The sequence below is a fragment of the Natrix helvetica genome, assembly GCF_964273705.1.
Source record: "Natrix helvetica genome assembly, chromosome: 7".
NCBI lineage: Eukaryota > Metazoa > Chordata > Lepidosauria > Squamata > Natricidae > Natrix > Natrix helvetica.
Genome location: NC_138558.1, coordinates 51824007 through 51845505, shown reverse-complemented (window position 1 = coordinate 51845505; position 21499 = coordinate 51824007). Strand labels below are relative to the sequence as shown.

General features: G+C 43.6%; 1 protein-coding gene across 6 annotated transcripts in view; it reads right to left on the bottom strand.

Moving 5' to 3' along the window:
* CBR4 (carbonyl reductase 4) overlaps positions 1-20313 on the bottom strand; it is a 30745-nt gene extending 10432 nt beyond the window's left edge. Inside the window, exons 1-5 of one of the 6 annotated variants that reach the window (XM_081959429.1) lie at positions 20081-20313; positions 15943-16084; positions 15440-15560; positions 8462-8598; positions 3384-3518 (exon numbers count right to left, since the gene is read on the bottom strand). In XM_081959429.1, the coding sequence (XP_081815555.1) occupies positions 3384-3518; positions 8462-8598; positions 15440-15560; positions 15943-16084 (535 nt within the window). In that variant the 5' untranslated portion in view covers positions 20081-20313. Of the gene's footprint in view, positions 1-3383; positions 3519-8461; positions 8599-15439; positions 15561-15942; positions 16085-19518; positions 19739-19765; positions 20022-20080 lie in introns of those variants that run through there. The other 5 variants (XM_081959433.1, XM_081959431.1, XM_081959430.1 and 2 more) reach the window with 5 other exon arrangements.
* Positions 20314-21499: the final 1186 nt, after the last annotated feature.

Here is a 21499-nt window from a genome sequence, read left to right as displayed (position 1 = left end):
GATGAAATGGGAAAATCTACAACTATCAATGATAGGGAGAATATCTACAATCAAAATGAATATTTTATCCAGAATCTTATATTTGTTCCAGACAATTCCAATTAGATTAGGGAAAGACTATTTTGACGATTTAAATAAAATAGTGCTGAAGTACATTTGGCAGGGGGAAAAAGCAAGAATAAAATTAAAATTGTTACAAGATGCTAGAATAAGAGGAGGACTGGGCCTGCCTAACTGGGAATTATATTACCAGGCAACAAGCTTGATGTGGATTAAGGAGTGGATAATATTAAAGAATTCTAGATTACTGACTGTAGAAGGACATGATTTATTGTTGGGATGGCATGCTTTTTTATGGTACAAGGGAACTAAAATGCAGGGGTATTTTAGAAGACACTATTTACGGGAGGCTTTGCTATTAAATTGGGAGAAGATCAAAAGGCAACATTACTTAAAAATTCCAGTCTGGCTATCAACTATGAAGCTTTTTCATATCCAATAATATACAAAAAGGAACAAACAGTTAGATATGTGAAATATTGAATGCAGAGGGTGAACTTAAATCTATGCAAGAGTTGGAACAGGAAGAAATAAGGATGAATTGGTTTTCATATGTGCAAATACAATCTAGATATGACAAAGGCCGTAAAACAGAAGTTTCTATGACAAAATGACTGAGCTAGATAAAATTCTGACAGGTACTGATGAAAAAGTAATAAAAAAATTATATGGACACTTACTAGAGGTTAAGCGAGGGGAAGAAGAAGTTAAAGAATCTATGATAGCTTGGGGGGGAAATTTTGAACATGGGATTGAATTAGAGAAGTGGCAGAAATTGTGGTCTCAAAATTATAAAACGACAATGTCAACAACATATAAGGAAAATTTGTATAAGATGTTTTACAGGTGGCATCTACCCCTGATGAGAATAGCAAGAATGTTCAAGAACAAATCCGAAAAGTGTTGGAAATGTCATCAGACACCAGGTTCATATTACCATATGTGGTGGGCTTGCATAGAAGCTAAAAGCTATTGGACTAAAATCCACACGTGGTTGGAGAAAATGATACAAAAACACATAGACTTTAAACCAGAGATTTTTTTATTGGGAATAATACCGGAAATATACAATAGAGATCTGAAATATTTGATTGTAAATGTCTTAACGGCAGCTAGAATTGTATTTGCAAAAAACTGGAAAAATGAGAAAATACCAACGCAGGAGGAAGTTATTCGAAAAATAATGGAATGTGCTGAAATGAATAAATTGACATTTGAAATTAGAAAACAAGAAGATGAACAATTTTATAAGGTATGGGATTTGTTCTATTAGTGGTTAGATAAAAAAACATGGAAATGAAAAATGTAGGAGAATTTTTTATACTGTAAGAATAATATAATGTCATAGACGATATTATAAAGGCATATTATTATTAAATAGACTAAGAATGATGCAAAGGAATGTTGGTATATATATGAACCCAATACCTAGAATATCATGTTCAAAAGGAAGGAATAACAATTGTAGCTGAACAAATGATGTACAATGATAATAAAGTACCTATGTATATCTGATGGATAATTTGTGATTTTATATACAACTGAAAGCGGTGATGCAGAAAAGCCTGTAACCAAACGACACGCTATATGTAATTGATATGTAACGGATGAAGGTTTTATGTTTTATGTTTTGTTTGCCTTTGTCCAAAAATAAAAAACTTTTACAAAAAAAAACCCCAACAAGTACAAAAAATGGAAAGAGGGACACACAACTAAGGCAGAATATAAGCAGATAGCCCTAACTTGCAAAGAGGAAAGCAAAGGCTCAGAATGAACAAAGACTTGCAACAAAAGTCAAAGATAATAAAAAAGGTTTCTTCCAACCTATAATAACAAGAAAAAAATCAAGGAAAAGGTTGGTCTACTAAAGAGGGCAAGGTAGTAATAGGCAACACAGAGAAAGCAGAGCTGTTTAACTCATTATTTGCATTGGTCTTTACGCAAAAACAAACTATAGCCCAACCTAGCAAAAACATAACTGTGAAAGACAGACTAGAAATAAAAGTTAAAATAAACAAAAAAAATAGTAAGAGAACACCTGTCTGATCTTGATGAATACAAATCACCAGGACCTGACAGACTCTATTCCAGAGTTCTAAAGGAGCTGGCAGATGTCATCTCAGAATCACTATACCACATGTTTCAAAAATTCTGGAACACCAGGGAACTACAAGAAGACTGGAAAAGAGTTGATGTGCTTCCCATCTTCAAAAAATAAAAGGGGGGAGGGGGAAACAGACCCAAGAAACTACAGACCAATCAGCCTAACATCAATACCCAGGAAAATACTGGAAAAGATAATAAAAAAACAGATCTGTCAACATCTAGAAATGAGTAAAGTAATAACTAGCAGTCAGCACGGGTTTGTTAAAAACAGATCATGCCAAATCAATCTTATTTCATTCTTCCATGTAGTGACTAAATTAGTAGACCAGCAAAATACTATGAACATAATATATTTAATCTTCAGCAAGGCATTCAACAAAGTAGACCACAACCTACTTCTTGGTAAGCTAAAAAAAAAGTGGGATAGATAGCATCACCACCAGATGGATTCATAACTGGCTGATAAACCATACTCAACGAGTAGTCCTTAATGGCTCTATGTCTATATGGAGGGAAGTAAGCAGTGGGGTACCACAAGGTTCTGTCTTAGGCTCAGTACTCTTCAATATCTTCATAAACGACTCAAATGAGGGAATAAAAGGGGAGCTTACCAAATCTGCAGATGATACTAAAATGGCAGGAATAGCTAACACCCTAGAAGATAGGCTAAAGATCCAGATGGATCTTGACAGACTTGAACACTGGGCCCTATCTAACGAAATTCAATGTAGAGAAAACTAAAATCTTACTCTTAGGCAAGATAAACCAGAAGTACACATATATACTGGGTGAAACCAGGCTTAATAGCAGTAACCATGAGAGGCATCTTGGAGTCTTAGTGGACAACCAGCATTTATATTATATATGGAGATACTTTCAGGTATCCGGTATTTTTTTATTCCTGCTATCTAACACCATTTGGCAGGATCTCAAAAAAAAAAACCTTGTGTGGCCACTTCAAGTGCCTCCCATATATGTATTTTGCAGGGCTGTCATTGAAGTAGATTTGCCATTATCTGGAAAAAAAATTGTATACAAGTGCCCCTAGCAACTATTTTAATTTTCTTTAACTAATAAATATGAAACTGATACAATTGTGCAATAGAAATTTTGGAGAAATACCCATTCCATCTTTTACTGTATATAGCTCTGTGCCCATGTTTTGAGACTTTCATGTCTTATTTGAGAAAGAATAGGCAACTGAACCCAAAACTCACCTGGAGCAACCACGTTGACTTGAATGTTCTTTGGTGCTACTTCTTTAGCAAAAGAGCGCGAAAATCCAACTAATCCTGCTTTGCTAGCACTATATACACTTTGACCTGCATTGCCTTTCAATCCAACAATACTTCCTAAAATAAACATACAAGTAATAAAGCTTTTCAAAAGTTTCAACATTTGTAATTGTACACACTCAATTTACAATAACAGCATTGAATGTTGATGACTTTTAATTTTAAAAATTGCCCATTTTTTTTTTCAATTTGTTTGAAGGACTTACAATGAAGATTCAAGCTGTCGTTTGTATAAAATAATTTACATATGCCCAATGTATTCTCGAAGTTTTAAATCAATACACCAGCAGTAACTGTGGTGGATTAAAGGGATATAAATATAATGATCTACTTTATAGATTTTGCTTTTATACATACTTGAAATAATATGAAATTATAAAATAAATAAATAAATAAATAAATAAATAAATAAATAAATAAAATCTGTATAGAAAAAATAAAGCTATGTAAGCCTTCATTACATTTTCTGTTTTAAAACTGAATGAAAAATATGCTTAGCCACAGTCATTTTTAAAAGCTACAACAATATAAAGAATATTTTCAGTGCTAAAGTGGAAGGTATTAGGACACCTTGGAATCAAAGGAGAAGCAGTATTTTGTTTTGAAACACTGAAAGGGAAGAGAAAACCTTTCTCTGGTAGAAGGCTCATCCCCAAAATGCCAAAAGTAGAGCATTAAATTATCATTTATTTTCAAAACCAACAGCCTGCAGTGAGTCCTTGGTCTCTTGCATCCAGAAGACCCATGAGCACCAGCTACAAGGTGACAAAGTTTGCAACTGGTAAGGAAAGGAAATACAGACAGAAACATAGTATAACATCCTAAAGGAATTAATTAACCTATTCTGACATGCAGGACAGAGAAATGATCTGCTGTACATGAATTGGTTGTTATTCTAATAGTTTGACCTGGCATACTACAATGGGACCAAGGAGTTAATAAGGATAGTTGTAATCAGCATTCTTGACAGTCTTATACCGTATTTTTCAGAGTATAAGACACACTTTTCCCCCCTAAAAGGGGGTGAAAATTTGGGTGCATCTTATACATCAAATGTAGCCCCGCACACCCGCTGGCCCCCACTCTTCAGCTTCTGCGCGTCGCGTTTTATACCTGTTCCAGGCTGCAGGGATTGCCACAGACCGTCGCCCAAAAAACTGAGCTTTTGGAGGCTGAAAAGGCAGCCTCCCAAACGGAGCTTTTGGAGGGTGAAAAAGCAAGGTGCGGAGGCCAAAATGGGAACTCGGAACAGCTGCTGCCTTGTCAGACCAGGTTCGCACTTCACCTGCTGTACTCACTGGAGCGTCCTGCGACGATCAGCTGCATTTTTGGAGCTGCGTATCTGCCCCAACAAGGCGCATGCGAGTGTAGCTAGCACGCATGCTCATAACCAGTGACCCTGTTGTTTTAAAGTTCACCTCTGGGAACAGCTGATTGGGGGTATTCCAGGAAGCCGATCCACCTGCCAATCAGCTGCTTGGGCTGGATCAGGCTAATGTGCTGAAGCTGAACAGGCTGTTGCTAAGGATGCTAGTCAGATGAATACTGATGGATGCTGGTAGGCAGATTTTTTTTTCTTATTTTCCTCCCCAAAAACTATGGTGTGTCTTATACTCCAGAGCATCTTATACTCTGAAAAATATGGTAGTTTCTTAGTGCATCAAAGTAGAAAGAAGACAGTTATTTTGAATATATAGCAGATGTATCAGTTAAATTTTATTTATATTAAATGTGACTAAAGCAAAAATTTCATTCCTTCTTTCCATCCATCGGTATTTGTGATTTATATATCATAAAGCTAACATTTAAATGTAACCTATGTGTAACTTAAAGAATTTGAGATTCTTTTATAATTATGTTTGTAAGCATTTTTGAATCATTTGAAAACACGAGTATACCCAATGCCTACAATCTACAATTATGAGCCTAACTCCAGATGTTACAGGAGCTTCCTTCCCTCGTTTTTTAAAACCAGAAAGAGCTTAAAAGGCTTATTAATGTAATTGTTTATTAGAGCTTATATGCCCCTCCAGCTAAAAAAATCTTCTCTTAGTAGGATATGTACTACAAAAATAAATATTAAAAATAAACTTATATGAGAATCTCTCCATCAAGTTGGTACAATAATGTAAAATAAATTGTAAGTACAATATTGGTTTGGATCTGAAAGCTTGTGAATGCCAAGTGTTTCCCCCCCTCCCCCCCCATATATGTGCAGAGGTAGGGATCTGCAATTGCAGTGGAAAATGTAATTTGGAGTATGCATAACCAGGTATATTTCACTTGATGGCACCTCTTAAAATAAAAAGACCTTTATAGGTTTGCATATAACTTATATGCTTCCTGACAAATCATCTTTCACCTATTGATGATTAGCTACAATAGGCATTATTAGCAAAAAAGTTCATACAGAGCTGTAACTTCTAAAGTACGGGTGTCAAACTCAAGACCTGTGGGCCAGATCTGGAAACAGCAAAGGACTGGTCTGTGACGCCTTGGCCTGGCCGAGGCCAACCAGGCACTGATCTGCAACCTGATGGCTGCCATCTGGGTCAGACTGTGCCAGTGCTGCCTCTGCCTCACCCCATGTGTGTGCACAGGAGATGGCGAGCACACAGGACCTGGCATCCCTGGGGACTGTGTTCTGAGTACTTCCCTTTCACCCAGGATGCCAGCCCTTGTGCGCTTGCTGCCTCCTATGCACATGTCCAGGGGGTGGTGCCAAGGCAGTGCCATGGATCTAAGACCGTCCATGGTCTGGTCCAGATTTCTGCCACCAGGCTGCAGATCAATGCCACACCCTGGGAACACCCCAGCCCTGCATGGTAAAGCCACACTGCCAATCTCTCCCCCTCCCCTCGTCCCTTCCTGAGCGTGGAGGAAGGAAGGAAACAGGAAGGAGACAGAATGGGACCTTTAGACCATGGGGCTTCTGCGTGGCAGCGTGTGATGGGCAATAGGTGACTGCAGGGGCTGTGTGGGGGACATGGCAGATGAGTGGCAGTGGCGTACAGCTTCTGGCATTGGGGGGAGGGGGAGAAGCAGAACCGCCCTCTTGGCATCAAGCATAGTCAGTCCAGGCGTGGAGGCAACAGAGGGGAGGGTGGACAAAAAGGAAAGCCACTGCTCTGTGTGGTTGGTTTTTTTATCCTGCCAGGGGGTCCAGACAGAGGCTTCTCATTTTGATCTCTCCCCCATTGTTGCCTCTCTGCTCACTTCTCCCAGATCCATGTATGTGTTTCTTTGTGTGTATGCACAGGCATGGGGGGGGGGGGAGGTCCAACAGCAGGTGCTCTGCAGTCCACTGTGATCACTGTGCTGGCCCTCCAAGAAGCAGGCATGGTGAGGACGACGGCGCCAGGCAGAGTCGGGGGGAAGCACATGATGCAGACCACTGGATGCACCTGCTCCATCCCACATGGCTGGACGGGGCAGGTGGCTGCCTGGCGCATCCAGCAGGCCAGACCAAGTGCCTCACCCATGTGCTTCTGCCTCTGGCTACTGCAGCCGTAGATCAAGACAAGGTGAGGGGGGGGGATGCTTCTGGACACCATCAGTCCATCTACTCTGTCCCATCTGTTTTTGCTTGTGGTTGGAGAGAAGGTTGCCTTCTCGCAAGTCTTGCCTTTACCATGAGCATGGAGCATGTTCCCCTCGTGCACCTGACGCACCTTGGCACCGCTGTGGGTTGCTACCACCACCGAGGCTGCCACTAGCTCGCATATATCCATTTGGCCACTGCCATCGCCACCTGGAGTACCAGGCCCACCCAGCACAAAGGAGGGGAAGCAGCCAGCTAGAAAGCCCAAGTACAGGTGGTAAAGCACGCGCAGGCCCAGCAAGTAAGAGGCAGCCACTGCGAGCAGGAAAAGCTGTATCCCTATCGGTGCCATATTCAACCAGGCCCAGCCAGGATAGTGTGTCTCTCCCCATCTCTGCTAGGCCTGACCAGCTATGGCGGTGATGGAGATCTGGCTTTCCCTGCTCACATTAGTGTCTTTTGCCTACTGGGCCTGAGCATGCTCTACCACCTCTATTCGGCCTTTCTATCTGGCTGCTTCACCTCCTTCTGACTGGGTGGATCTGTTGAGTGGTAGTGGCGGCAGCAGCCCGCAGCGGGGCCAGGATGCATCGGGTGTACAAGGGGAATACGTTCCAAGCGCAGGCCAAGGGCAAGACCCGCGGGATGACCAGCAGTGGCCCACTCTCCAACCGCAAGCAAAAACAGACAGTGGGACAGAATAAGCACATCCAGCAATCCGCATCATGTTACTCCCCACCTGCTACTGATGGCACTGCCACACCTGCTGCTTCAACGGCCAGCCCAGTGTGCTAGCTAAAAGAAAGGGCGGTGAATGTGCATCCCCACCCTCTGCCTCACCGCATCCCGTGGAGACCTCTGGATTTGCTGCCAACTTTTCCCCCAACGGCACTCCCCATGAGAGCAACGTTGATCTGGCCACACCCTCCCCTAGACCAAGCCTAGTTGGCCGCAATCACCCTGGACACAGCCCTTCTCCCACCCCAGCAGCCCAAGGACAACCACAATGCTAATACAGCCCTCAATGAAATCGAGTTTAACACCCCTGCTCTAAAAGAATGACCAGCTGTCTACAAGGAGTAGACATCCTTCCATTCCCCAATATTCTGAAGAAGCTTCTTGGATGAGAAGTGAAACGTCTTCAAAAGGAAAAACAAGGAAGTCCAGTTGCCTCCTGAAAAAGTACCTTTGGAACAACTATGACCTGAATGACTGAGAATCTATACAGACTCCTGTTAAGTATCGCTTTATCCTGAAATGTAAAGGACTTTTATACGTAAAAGATACTATACCCAAAGGAGAATTTAAGACCCAAAATATTAGGGATAACTTTTATGACTTTCAAATATATTAACTTAGGCAAGGGTATTTTTAAACACTGCTTATGTTATTTCCAGAAAAACAATGCATTAAACATAGTACTAAAATAATGAATCCAAGTTTGCTTAGGTAGACATACCAACATTAACAATAGCACCACCCTGCTGTTGAATCATACTCTTTACAGCAGCTTTACATGTCAACATGGTTCCCAAAAGATTGGTCTGAAGCTGGGACATCATATCTTCAGACTTGGTTCGCAATAGTAGTCCATCCCTGGAATCAAGAAAAAAACTCAGTTGTATTTAATTGATTATAGTTGGTAAATTCTGAATTTATTCTAATAATTTCATTATAAAGTTGTGTACCTAAACTCAACTTACTATATTTGTTAAAAGAATGTTGCTGATTAAGAATTAACTATCATTTTGTATGTTTCCATATTTTACCTACATATCTTTGCTTAAACTATCATACTGTAATATATTTGAAGTTCTGAAGTCTTACAGAAGTTTAGATATCTTTTAATATGAAACTGATATACAGAAAATTCTACATAATTCTGTTTAGCATGTTATCAATTTATAGATTCAAGGAAATTAAAAGGATATGTCAAGATTTATATTTTGATCTTCCTGTATTCGGTCAAGTCAGGTGTGCTGTGAAACAATGTGGTCATGGATTCATTGGCTAATTCTGGATCTATGGATGTGAACAGGGTTGTGACATCAAATGACGTCATGATTTTGTCCTCTTCTATAGTCACATCCCTGATTGGAGGAACTGTAATGGAGTGTTAATGGAGCGTTTGCTTCCTCTTGTGAGGTGCCCAAACCTTTTTGTTATTTCTTTTGCAATGTTGTATGTAGGGGTCCATGGTAGTGATATGATTGGACGGAGGTACGTCAGGTTTCTGTAATTTAGGGTGTCCATAGAAGCATGGTACGATGGCTCCGCTACTTCTCATCCATTCCACCGCACACCTGACTTAACTGAATACATGAAGATTGAAAGACTGAGGATTATGGATTTCATAAACCTCTGCTTAACTACATATTTCCAATGTGATGGACAAATTTACCAACAAAGTAAAAGTACATCTATGGGATCACCACTTGCAGGACTTATAGGGGGGGTTGTCATGCAATGTCTAGAAGCCATAGCACTTCCACAAATACAACAAAAACTATGGATCAGATATGTAGACAACCCTTTCACCATAACAAAAAAGGACCAATTAATAATAATAATAATAATAATTTAAATTTATTAGCCGCTCCCTTTCCGAAAAGGACTCGGGGCGGCGTACAATGGAGTAAAAAACATATAACATTTACATAAATCCATGACATACATAAGTACAAAGACACACATGTTCGGAGGAGGTTAACAGATACAATACATAGACAATTAAAAACCATTAAAATACCCTAATTACAAAACCCCATGTACAATCCAAATTCAAAATGTTAAAAACAGACAGTCAGGAGGAGTACGAGGAAATTACGATTGAGCCAGGCCAGATAGTTGGAAGAGGTGGGTTTTCAGTTGTACACGGAAGGAGCGGAGATCGGAAGTAATCCTGATGTCCCGGGGGAGGTCATTCCACAGGGCTGGGCCCATCACAGAGAAGGCTCTGCTCCTGGGTGTCGCCCCCCGACACTGTTTGGCGGTCGGCACCCGGAGAAGTCCCTCTCTGTGAGAGCGGATTGGTCGTAGGGATATGTGGGGCAGGATGCGATCCTGCATGTAACTAGGCCCTGTGCCATGGAGCGCTTTAAAGATCATAATCAAGACCTTGAAACGCACTCGGAAGACCACAGGAAGCCAGTGCAGCTCGCGCAGGAGAGGTGTTACAGGGGAGAATCTAGTCCTTCCCATGATCACCCGCGCGGCCGCGTTCTGGACCAACTGTAGTCTCCGAGTGCATCTCAAAGGAAGCCCCATGTAGAGAGCATTGCAGTAGTCCAGGCGAGACGTCACCAGCGCATGGGTGACTGTGCGTAGGGCATCCCGGTCCAATAAGGGGCGCAATTGGCGCATCAGGCGAACCTGATGGAACGCCCCCCTTACCCGCAGAACTATCAAAAAGTTTTTTAAAGGAATCCAATTTACTAGAGAATGAGTAAACAACAACTCACTACCCTTCCTGGACATCCTGATCAGTTAAGACTACAATAGCAAACTAGTGTCAGAAGAATTTCCTGGTCAATTCCAGCTGGGAAAAGCCGACGATGAAGGAATCAAGAAGAGCAAGCTACTAAAAAGCAAGTCTTTATTGCAGGAAGGCAATACAGTGACAGAAAAGTGACTTCAGCATTTCTGCCTTGCAAGGTGAATTTCAGGTCGCGGGTTGTGAGTTTTATATGCTTTTTTTTGTAAGGTACCTGGCTGAGCTTAATTCTAGACCTAAGTGCTTACAGAGTGTGAAAGCCAAAATACCGCATTCTAGCCAAATCTGCTTTCCTATGTCATCCCTCAACAAAGCCCATTTTTACCTAGCTCTTTTGCTCTTCATTTTTTCATTCTGGCTAGGACAGGCATCTGCCAATTGTCCCATGCCCTGAGCAAATCTTCTAGGGGAGTCCTAATTGTCACCTTCGAACTGCCACTTCCCTTGTTCCCTCTCAGATGTGGGACTCGCAGTTTGTGGATGAAAAAGCATCCGGGGAAGACTCTGGTTCCCTTTACAGAGTACGGGCACTCCCTTTACAGGGAACTCAAGCCAATGGTTTTCAGACCCATTGTGGGTCCGGGAAGACCTACTACTTTTCCTTTAAGCAGTGAGTATGGCACATCCTTTCCTGCCACCTGTTTTCCAATCCCTTGCGGAACTGGAATGACATTCTGCCCCCTACGCAAAGAGTACTCGCACCTTAGAATTTGGCTTTGCTTTTGGATTTTCATGGGACAAAACAACAACAATAAAAAAAATTCCTTCAATCACAGCCCACTCAAATTTTCCTCTTATGCACAGAAGGTCCCACACTCTGATGACCCTCCCTTGCTTTCCCTGTTCTGTTGGTCACAGCTCGGAGGAGCTAGCCACAGGCAGGGGTGCGGCTAGAGGTCAAACAGAGAAATGAGATCCAGCTGTTGTCCTAGGGCAGCGATGGCGAACCTTTTTTGGCTCGCGTGCCACAAGTGGGGGGAGCGCGGGGGGGTCGTGTGCGGGCATGCCGCACCCATAATGCAACGCGCCCCCAGTGCGCATGCACGCACAACGCGCCCATTTTTGCATGATTTTTTTGCCTTCCCCAGGCTCCAGAGGAGCCTGGGGAGGGCGAAAAGAGCCCCCCCCGCCCCGCCCGGAGGCTTCAGGGAACGTCCGGAGGCTTCCCTGAAGCCTTCGGAACACTTAAAACCAACCTCCGAGCAACCCGGAAGTGACTTCCGGGTTGCTCGGATGGTCGTTTTAAGCGCTCTGAAGGCTTCAGGGAAGCCTCGGGACGGTCCCTGAACAGGCACGAGACGTGCGTCTCCATCGCCCGGGCCCGGATCGCCTCCACCGCGCAGCGCCTCAGGCTCGGCGTCCTTCCGTCCGGCCTTCACATCGCTGCCGCCGCTGCCGCCACCGCCGCTAGGACGGGCTCGGCCGAAGGGAAGTCCGTCAGGCTTCAGCCGCGCCGCCCTCGCCTCCTCCTCCTCCTCTAGCCGTGCCATCGCAAGGATTAAGGCGAAAGGGGGGGGCGGGGAAAGTGAAGGGGGCTTTGTTGTCCTCCTTCTCCTCCTCCTTTCCCCCACCAGCTCGAACGCGGCGCCGGGGCCCGGCAGGCAGCGAACGAGTCGGAGCCTGCCGACTGGAGGAAGAGGGTGAGAGGCGGGTCCTGTGAACGGCGGCAGCAGCGGCGACAATAGTCGCAACTCGGCTGCCTGCTGCCTTTCCCCTCCTTTGTCTCCCAGCCGGGGCGGCCCGCCACCAAGTTACGACTATTGCCGCCGCTGCTGCCGCTGTTCACAGGACCCGCCTCTCACCCTCTTCCTCCAGTCGGCAGGCTCCGACTCGTTCGCTGCCTGCCGGGCCCCGGCGCCGCGTTCGAGCCGGTGGGGGAAAGGAGGAGGAGAAGGAGGACAACAAAGCCCCCTTCGCTTTCCCCGTCCCCCCCCTTTCGCCTTAATCCTTGCGATGGCGCGGCTAGAGGAGGGGGAAAGGAGGAGAAGGAGGACAACAACGCCCCCTTCGCTTTCCCCGTCCCCCCCCCCTTTCACCTTAATCCTTGCGATGTAGTAAGGGAAGCCTCCGGTCGTTCCCTGAAGCCTGCGGGGGGGCTCTTTTCGCCCTCCCCAGGCTCCTATAAAGCCTCTGGAGCCTGGGGAAGGTGAAAAAATCATGCAAAGCCTCCTTCGCTTTCCCCGCCCCCCCCTTTCGCCTTAATCCTTGCGATGTAGTAAGGGAAGCCTCCGGACGTTCCCTGAAGCCTCCGGGGGGGGCGGGGGAGGCTCTTTTCGCCCTCCCCAGGCTCCTATAAAGCCTCTGGAGCCTGGGGAAGGCAAAAAAATCATGCAAAGCCCCCTTCGCTTTCCCCACCCCCCCTTTCGCCTTAATCCTTGCGATGGCGCGGCTAGAGGAGGAGGAGGAGGAGGCGAGGGCGGCGCGGCCGAGGCCTGACGGACTTCCCTTCGGCCGAGCCCGTCCTAGTGGCGGTGGCGGCGGCAGCGATGTGAAGGCCGGGCACAAGGACGCCGAGCCTGAGGCGCTGCGCGGCGGAGGCGATCCGGGCCCGGGCGATGGAGTCGCACGTCTTGTGCCTGTTCAGGGACCGTCCCGAGGCTTCCCTGAAGCCTTCAGAGCGCTTAAAATGACCATCCGAGCAACCCGGAAGTCACTTCCGGGTTGCTCGGAGGTTGGTTTTAAGTGTTCCGAAGGCTTCAGGGAAGCCTCCGGACGTTCCCTGAAGCCTCCGGGGGGGGCGGGGGAGGCTCTTTTCGCCCTCCCCAGGCTCCTATAAAGCCTCTGGAGCCTGGGGAAGGCGAAAAATAGCTTTTAAAAAAATGAACTCAGCTGGCCAGCGCGCATGCGCGCTGGCCAGCTGACAGGGCAGCGCCTCGCGTGCCCTGACAAATGGCTCCGCGTGCCACTTGTGGCACGCGTGCCATAGGTTCGCCATCACGGTCCTAGGGTGAAGCAACTCACACACATGCTCACTCTTACTCCCTTTTTCTTCCCTTGACCCAAATAAACTGACCTCCAGCGGTACTTTCTGGTAGCTGTTGAATGCAAGACTCAAAACTCCCTTAACTACCCAGTGCCTCCCTGGCAGGGTCCATGGATCTTTTCCCTCGGACAAAAAAGGACTGTGCCGGCTGGGTTGGTGATCTCTGGGCCCCATCTGAGTGACTGGGTTAGCTGGGAGTCCTACCGTGGTCACCAAATTATCAGAATAATTTCCCAGTACGTTCCAGCTGGGAAAAGCCGATGATGAAGGAATCAAGAATAGCGAGCTACCGAAAAGAAGGTCTTTAAAAAAATCTTTATTACAGGAAATCACTAAAGTGACAGAAAAGTGACTTCAGCATTCCTGCTTTGCAAGGTGGACTTTGGGTCATGAGTTGTGATTTTTTAATGCTTTTTCTACTCTAAGGTTATGGGAATTGATGGTTCCTTCCTTTGTATTTAATGGTTGTCTGGAGTTTCCCTTCCTGCTTTTAGAGATACTCCTGTTGTCTAGTTTCTGTTTTGGGAGTTAATCCCATCACAGGCAGCAAGGAGTTCCTGGTGGGCTATGTTAACTGAGTTTCTCAATTTCTTAGGCTTGGTTTCTTGGCGCTTGCCTTCAGGCAAGCCCAGAGCCTATTGTTTAAATTGCAACATTTTACGAGGTGTTAAGTGGTTCTTGGCTGTGTGCCCAGAAGCCTAGCTAAGGACTCTCTATGTTGCCTGAGAGAGAAAGAAAAGGAAAAAAGGTGTTTCCCCTATTATTGGGGTAAAATATAATGAAAATATGAGAGTTTTGTCAGGGTGGAATGTGCCATGGTAAATCTTCCGTCACTAGAAACACAAGTATACAGAAAAACCACCCATACTTACCAGGTGCTCCACTACCAAAGTCACAACCCAACCTCCCACAAGAGAAACTGTTTAGATGAGCTCAAATACACTGCACAACTAAAATGAATTACACTGTAATACATTGTGTATCAAGAATATCTCAAATACCACCAACAGACTACTACAGTGTTTCTCAAACTTGGCGACTTTAAGTCCTGTGGACTTCAACTCCCAGAATTCTGGGAGTTGAAGTCCACAGGACTTAAAGTCGCCAAGTTTGAGAAACACTGGACTACTATAACCAAATGGAATCAGCGTAGCAAACAAGCCAACAAAAGCCCTTCAAAACATCCTAAGCAAACCAAAAAACCCAGCAACTCCAGAAGAAAAAACAGGAGTCATCTACAAGATACAATGTAACAATTGCAACAACCACTATGTAGAACAAACAGGCAGAAGATTGACAGAACACAGTCAGGAGACATGATGAAAAATCTTTAATTTCACAACATATAGACAGATTTAACCATAGTTTAAAGTGGAAAAATGTGACAACCCTAAAGTCCAAAAATGCCAGGGAATTTCTAGAAGTCTGGCACTATGATAAATTAGCCATCAATAGACACACAGACATTAATATCTATGGACTATGCAAGAGACAATCAACCAGCCCAAAGGGGAACAAAAAGACTCAAGCATCTCTCCACCAGCAATCAGCAACTCAGAGGAGCATAGATTAACTCCAAGGTTTAACATCAGGCCAATCAAGTAAACAATACCGCAGTCAAGAAATTGCCAAAGAGCCAACAGCAAACAGCCCAGCCAACGAATCTCTACAACAACTCTGACCAATTAGCCACTAGAATATAAACGAACAGCAAACAGCACTCTTACTAGCACTGATGATGTTACCTACTTTGGGTAATGAGATGTCTGCAAGAAAACAAGCAAGATCAGAGACCCCTCAGTGTTAACTATTGTAAAGAAGGTACAACTATTCTCTCTCTGTGTGCCTCTATGTCTCTATATTTTTTCTGTAATTTTTGTATTTTATTCACTAAAACAAAGTATACTTCATGCTGCTTTTTATACAAGGTATTTTCATATGTTACAATATGTGAAACTAACCTGTTGATACCTGCAGCATTAACCAGATAGCGTATATGACCTAATTTGTTCTCTATTTCTTTAAATGTTTTTTGGATGGCTTCTTCTTTGGTGACATCACAACTCAGTGCAAGATGACATGCTGCGTTGAAATGAAATTCATGATGACATGCAAATTACTCAAAATCAGGTTTGCAATTCTTAAAGTGGAACTATTGTAAAAAGAAGTAGTAATATTTAGATAGCTGAAAACATCAAACAGTAAGGATGCAATTATTTTCTGAACAGTATTCATTAGTGAAACATATTATTTTGTTAAAATATATCCAGGCCTTCGGCTCTGATCAAACAGCAGGATATTAATCCAACATACCACTTTTTTCCCATAAAAAAATAAAATGACTTTCCAAGTGTCTCCAATCTAAAACAATTTAGCAAATTTCCATTAAATAATGGGCTGTTTTAGTAGTTCCATATGCTAAAGTGTACTGTATATGTGAAAAAAAATATCAACACTTACTTACCTCCTAATCTATCCACAGTAGCTTGAGCCTTGTCCAGATTTCTTGCTATAACAGCCAGGCAATATCCTTTCTGTGCTAGGAGCTGTGCGACAGCCTGACCGATTCCCCGAGAACCTCCAAAAATGGCACAAACCTTTGACATCTCCAAAATGTAATTGACAAATAATTACTATTATTGATAGTTAATAGACATATATTGCTCCTGTATATGAAATAAAAACTTCCTGGTTCTACTTCTGCAATTATTTAGAACATATAAAATCTGTTCCAAAAATGGAGTAAAAGAGACCATCAACATGCAAGTAGCTGACAATTTACAGATTAACAGAGTTGGAAGGGACCTTGTAGGTCGGTTCTCTTGATTATTGAGTCTAATGGATTCTGATTCCATTCAGATTTGGAAATATTGCCATATTTAATTTCCAATGTAGCAAAGGAAAGGCACTGAGTCTTGGAGATAACATTTAAGTGAAATATTCCTGTTATCCCATACTTTGAGATTATGTCCAAGTCTTTTTTGCCAAGTATCTGAATACTGATCACGTGACCATGGAGATGTTGCAGCAATCATAAGTGTAAAAAACAGTCGTGTCACTTTTTCAGGGCCATTGTAACTTCAAATGTTCACAAAACAAACTGTTGTAAATTGAGGACTACCTGTATTTAGCGTTTTAAAGAGTTAAAACTGCAAGAGGATATCAACGATTATTCATTAAATTCAAAGGGCTTCTGGTGTATTTAGATGACATTTTAATATACACCGAAACAAAAACGGAGAATGTAAAACTTGTTTAGGCAGTCCTAAACAAGCTCTGCCACACTACGCTTTATGCAAAGTTGTCTAAATGTGAGTTCCCCAAGGATAAAGTAGACTACGTGGGATACCGGATATCCCACGAGGGCATGGAGATGGACCCAGAAAGTACAAGCAGTGATTGACTGGGCTCCTCCCCGCACTTGCAAGCAACTGCAGAGTTTCCTGGGGTTTGCAAACTTCTAGCGACAATTTATCCGGCTTTTGCGCAAATTGCACTCCCCATCACTAATTTTTTGAAAACAAAAGGGGAAATAAGCCAAAGCTGAGGCAACCCTTAAACTGGACTATGAAATGCCAGGCAGCATTTGAGAAATTGAAACAATTATTCTCAGCTGAGCCAATCGTGAAGCACCCAGACCCAGACAAAACTTTCATCATACAGGCAGATGCCAGCAATGTGACTGTCTGGGCAGTCCTACTCCAAGAAAACAAACAGGGCCAACTACAACCCTGCGCTGGACACCTCTGTTCAGACACTGAATAGAAATGGGACATCTGGGAGAAAGAGGCCTATGCAGTGCGATGGACTGTCCTCATCTGGAGACGTTTCCTAGAGGGGAACAAAATCCCCTTCGAAGTGTGGACTGATCATAAGAATCTGGAGGCTTTTAAGACCCTGCGGAAACTCTCCCCAAAACCAGTCCACTGGGCTCAATATTTTAAATATTTTGACTTCAGCCTCAAATATTTTCCTGGGAGAAGAAATTTTCTAGCTGATGCGTTGTCTAGAAAACAACAGTATAATAGTGAAAAGCCCAAGGTGATCAAACCCATGCTCCCAGTCTCCCAGCTGGCGGCCAAGGTGATAACCAGGGCACAAGTTAACCCACTAACGGACAATGCCACCCTTCAGGTGTTCAAATAAGCCATACTAAATGAATGACTCCAACCCCCCCCAAAAAAACCATTTACTAAGAGATGACTTGGCTTGGTTGGGGGATAAATTATACATTCCAGCTAGCCAGAGGCTACCCCTCATGAAAGTATGCCATGCTTCCAAACTGGCTGGCCACTTCAATTTCATGAAAACCCTACATCTTATTAAAAGACCGTTCTGGTGGCCATCTCTCAAGAAGGACATAGAAAGCTACTTTGGAACACTGGGTATCCACAACCCACAGTTTCCTTGTAATGGTTATGAATTACCTCTGTTTGGAATGAAATTTGAAATTATAAATGCAGCAAAGGGCATGGATGACAAAGCTATCCATTGTCATGCTATTGTCAATATTTGCCATTTTTATTGAACTGTAAACAACTGGATAATTAGTGAATTTAATATTCAACTAAGCTTGTTCTCTACCAGAGGCATTATCTCTTTTCCTCAAACATCAAAAAGCAGAATAAACAATCAACAATACTATAACCTGAACTGGATGAAATAACAAACCAGTTTTTTATTGTTGATTTGGAACAAGATCACAAAAGGTCCCTGATGAGTCCAGCCACATACAGCGAGCTAAACTTCTTGTTTTCCATAAAGCCCAGCAATATATACAGATAATCCTTGAGATATGACCATAAAGGAGTCTGCCCACAATGGTTGCATAACCACCATTAAAGTGAAGTGACTTAACAACCCCACCATCCCTGCTCTCCCCATTGAATTATTAAATTAACATGCAGGTTATTAAGCGGAACACAGGTTGTCTTGGAGGTGGGGGAGGGCCTTGGTGGCCTAGCACAGGCTCAGGCCCACCTGCCCCTGCCTTCCCAAGGCCTTCCCCACTCTCCAAGATACCCCATGTCCTTTCCCATTCTCACTATAACTTCCCAAGCCTTTGGCCTGATTCCACTCCGCATGGCTAAATACTCGCCTCCCCATTTACCCTTCAAAGAGCTCTGAAGCCTTGCATAGCACTAGAACAGGTCACCTAGTTGCTCAACCACTGGTGCAATTCCAGAATCTTGCTGCAGCGCAGTGCAACTTTCTTAAATCAGCAAAATGGAATGAGTTGTCCCTGGGCTGGGTGGTGGTGACCCCAAAATGGGTCATTTTTGCCCACGCCCGCTTGTGGATGGGTACAAAATGGCAGCTATGAGACAAACTGATTTGTTTTCTTAACGAGGTTTCACAATACTGCAGAATATTGCAGAAAAGACTCAGGCGACCGAGCAACAAAGTGACTTGTTTCAGTCCTATGGAATGCTCCAGGTTCCAACTTTTCAAAAGATAAGCGAAGATGAGTATGTGGGATTGATACGATGGGAATCAGGCCTACAGCTGGTGGGGAGCCATTGGTCAGAGGAAAATGCTTGCAGGGCAGGGAGGGGGAGAATGATAAGATTGAGAGGCACTGCAGTATTTCTACGGTCAAATATTGGCAAATGAATGCGTGTCCTGCAACAGCTATAACTTCAGGTTCGGTCATAAATAGCAGAGCCAGACACATAGAACACTGGCAATGCTCAGAGATTACAGGATTTGTATTTCAAAATATTACCCACATATATTTCTTGGAAGTGTTTAGTAAGAAATACACAGCACAGCAACGTTTTAAATAGTTGATTTCTGGCTGAGGGTATTTAGATATTTTAGGGGTGAAATATCCCAGGGGGGAACTTTAAGACTTGTGGACTTCAACTCCCAGAATTCCCCAGCCAGCTTGGCTGGGGAATTCTGGGAGTTGAAGTCCACAAGTCTTAAAGTTCCCAAGTTTGGACACCCCTGAGATATTTAGATCAAGGAAGCTATTTTTCTTTGTGCTAAAAGTAAGAAACAGTTTGATGTTAATTTTATAAACTAGTTATTTTGTTACCTATTAACCGAACGCTATCCTATTTCTAAATCACAGAGCAGAATCCTAAATCCGTTAGGATTCAATCTATTTAATCTGCGACCATTTGCCCCAATCTGGCACCCTGCAGCTGTCTTGAAGAACTAGCCAGCCCTGTTTTGGTTGCAGCGATGGAAACGAGATCCGCCTCATTCAGGTTAGAACTTAAATAGCAAAGTACAGTTAAGCAGTTCCTGCAGCGCCGCGCAACTATTGCCAGTAAAAGTACCACCACCTTTGTTGTCAGTCCTGGAATGAAATTCAAGGCGAGCTTTTCGAGCCCAGATGTGCTTTTCGCCCCACGTGTTTTCGCCAACAGCGCTTTTGCATCTTGTTAGCCTACAATTATAACCCTCAAGACTCCGTTATTCTCGCCGCCCGAGAATCGCGTTCTCCAAACGCAGCGCTCCGCTCGAGTTGCAGTGACAAGAAGCGGAAGCTTCGGGCGCTGGCGGAGATGCAACCTGACAGCCAAGACGCAACCCTGCGTCACGCGCCCGAACACGAACGGCACGTGACCACCGACCGAGGCGATTGTACCTACCGCCTAAAGCACGCAGGGCGGAAGAGCGGACAAGGGGGGGGGGAGAGGGGGGAAGGGCGGGAAGCAGCGGGCTCGGCGAGTGGGCGGGAGGGGCGATCACGTGACCGAGACGCGGACAATGCTGGCTGGGCCTCGGGTCGTTTAGTCGCCCTTAACCAGCGAGCGCGTCTCTAGCCTGCTTCCTGGGAAACGAAGAGAGTCGATTGGAAGCTTTGGGAAAAAAACCAGTCCCTCGGCCGTGAGTTATTTCACCCAGAATGGGCGGTCCTTACCTTGCAAGAGGCGTGGCCATCACTTGAGAGACTTGCCTGACTGACATCTCCTCAGCACCGCCTTCTTTTTAGTTGCGGTTAGCCAAGCCCGCAATTTGGCAGTTGCAATGGTTTTGTTCGCCTTGTGTTGAGCCGATATTAGATTTTTTTTTTAAAAAAAAATCATTTTGTGGAATTAGCAATTATTTTACTTATTGACAGCGTTCAAGCGCTTCTCACGTTGTTGTTAAATGCTGTTATTTATGGTTACAAGGTTAATGGGCGATTTTAATGACTTATTTATTCGATTTATATTACACCTTCCCTTCTGGAGCTCAGGGCAGCACACATGATATTTATTTTCCACACCACAAACACCCAAAGGCATCCACTGAGTTTTTAGGGCCAAGGATGGAGTACAACTTGAATCTCCTTCATGCAATCCAATCTTAATCCCATCCACTTTCAGAAAATGGTCTTGGCATGCCTTGCAGGCCTGCTGAGGTCTTCAAGCAGGCAAAATGTTCCATTTGGCAACATCTGTAAATCAAGCCTTTTTAAAATGTGTATTTGCATCATAGTGCATCAAGCTATCAATTGATTAGAAGAAAGGGAAAGGTTTCTTTTTAAAATGTATATGTAGTTTTCTCATTATTAGGGCAAATAACCACTTACATTAATTCTCTTGTAAGATTTTGTTCTAACAATTCTGTTAAAAATATATGATAAAGCATTTTCATTTGATTCAGACAAGATTATTAAACCATTGTTAATCAAATAATTAATAATGGCCTGCTAAGTTTTTAGAGTTGTTAGATGTAAACACTTAATCCCTAAATAGTGGATTTAAAATAAACACATCTTAGTATTCATTGTGACTTAACAAGATAGCAATACAGTAATTGCTAGAGGTCCTAAAACGATTTAAAAATACATGCATACATATGTGTGTATGTATATATGTACATTTCTAATGACTGATAATTGCATAGCCACTAAATGATATGACTGCTCATATTTCATGAAAAATATCTCTTCAGATTTCAGAAAGCTTTAACAATTTGCTGACCTTTTCCAAACACAGACTATAGTAATTGGAGTCATATAGTTAAAGAATTGCTACTAGCTTTCAGAATGTATTCTGTTAACTAATTATGTGATGCTGTGA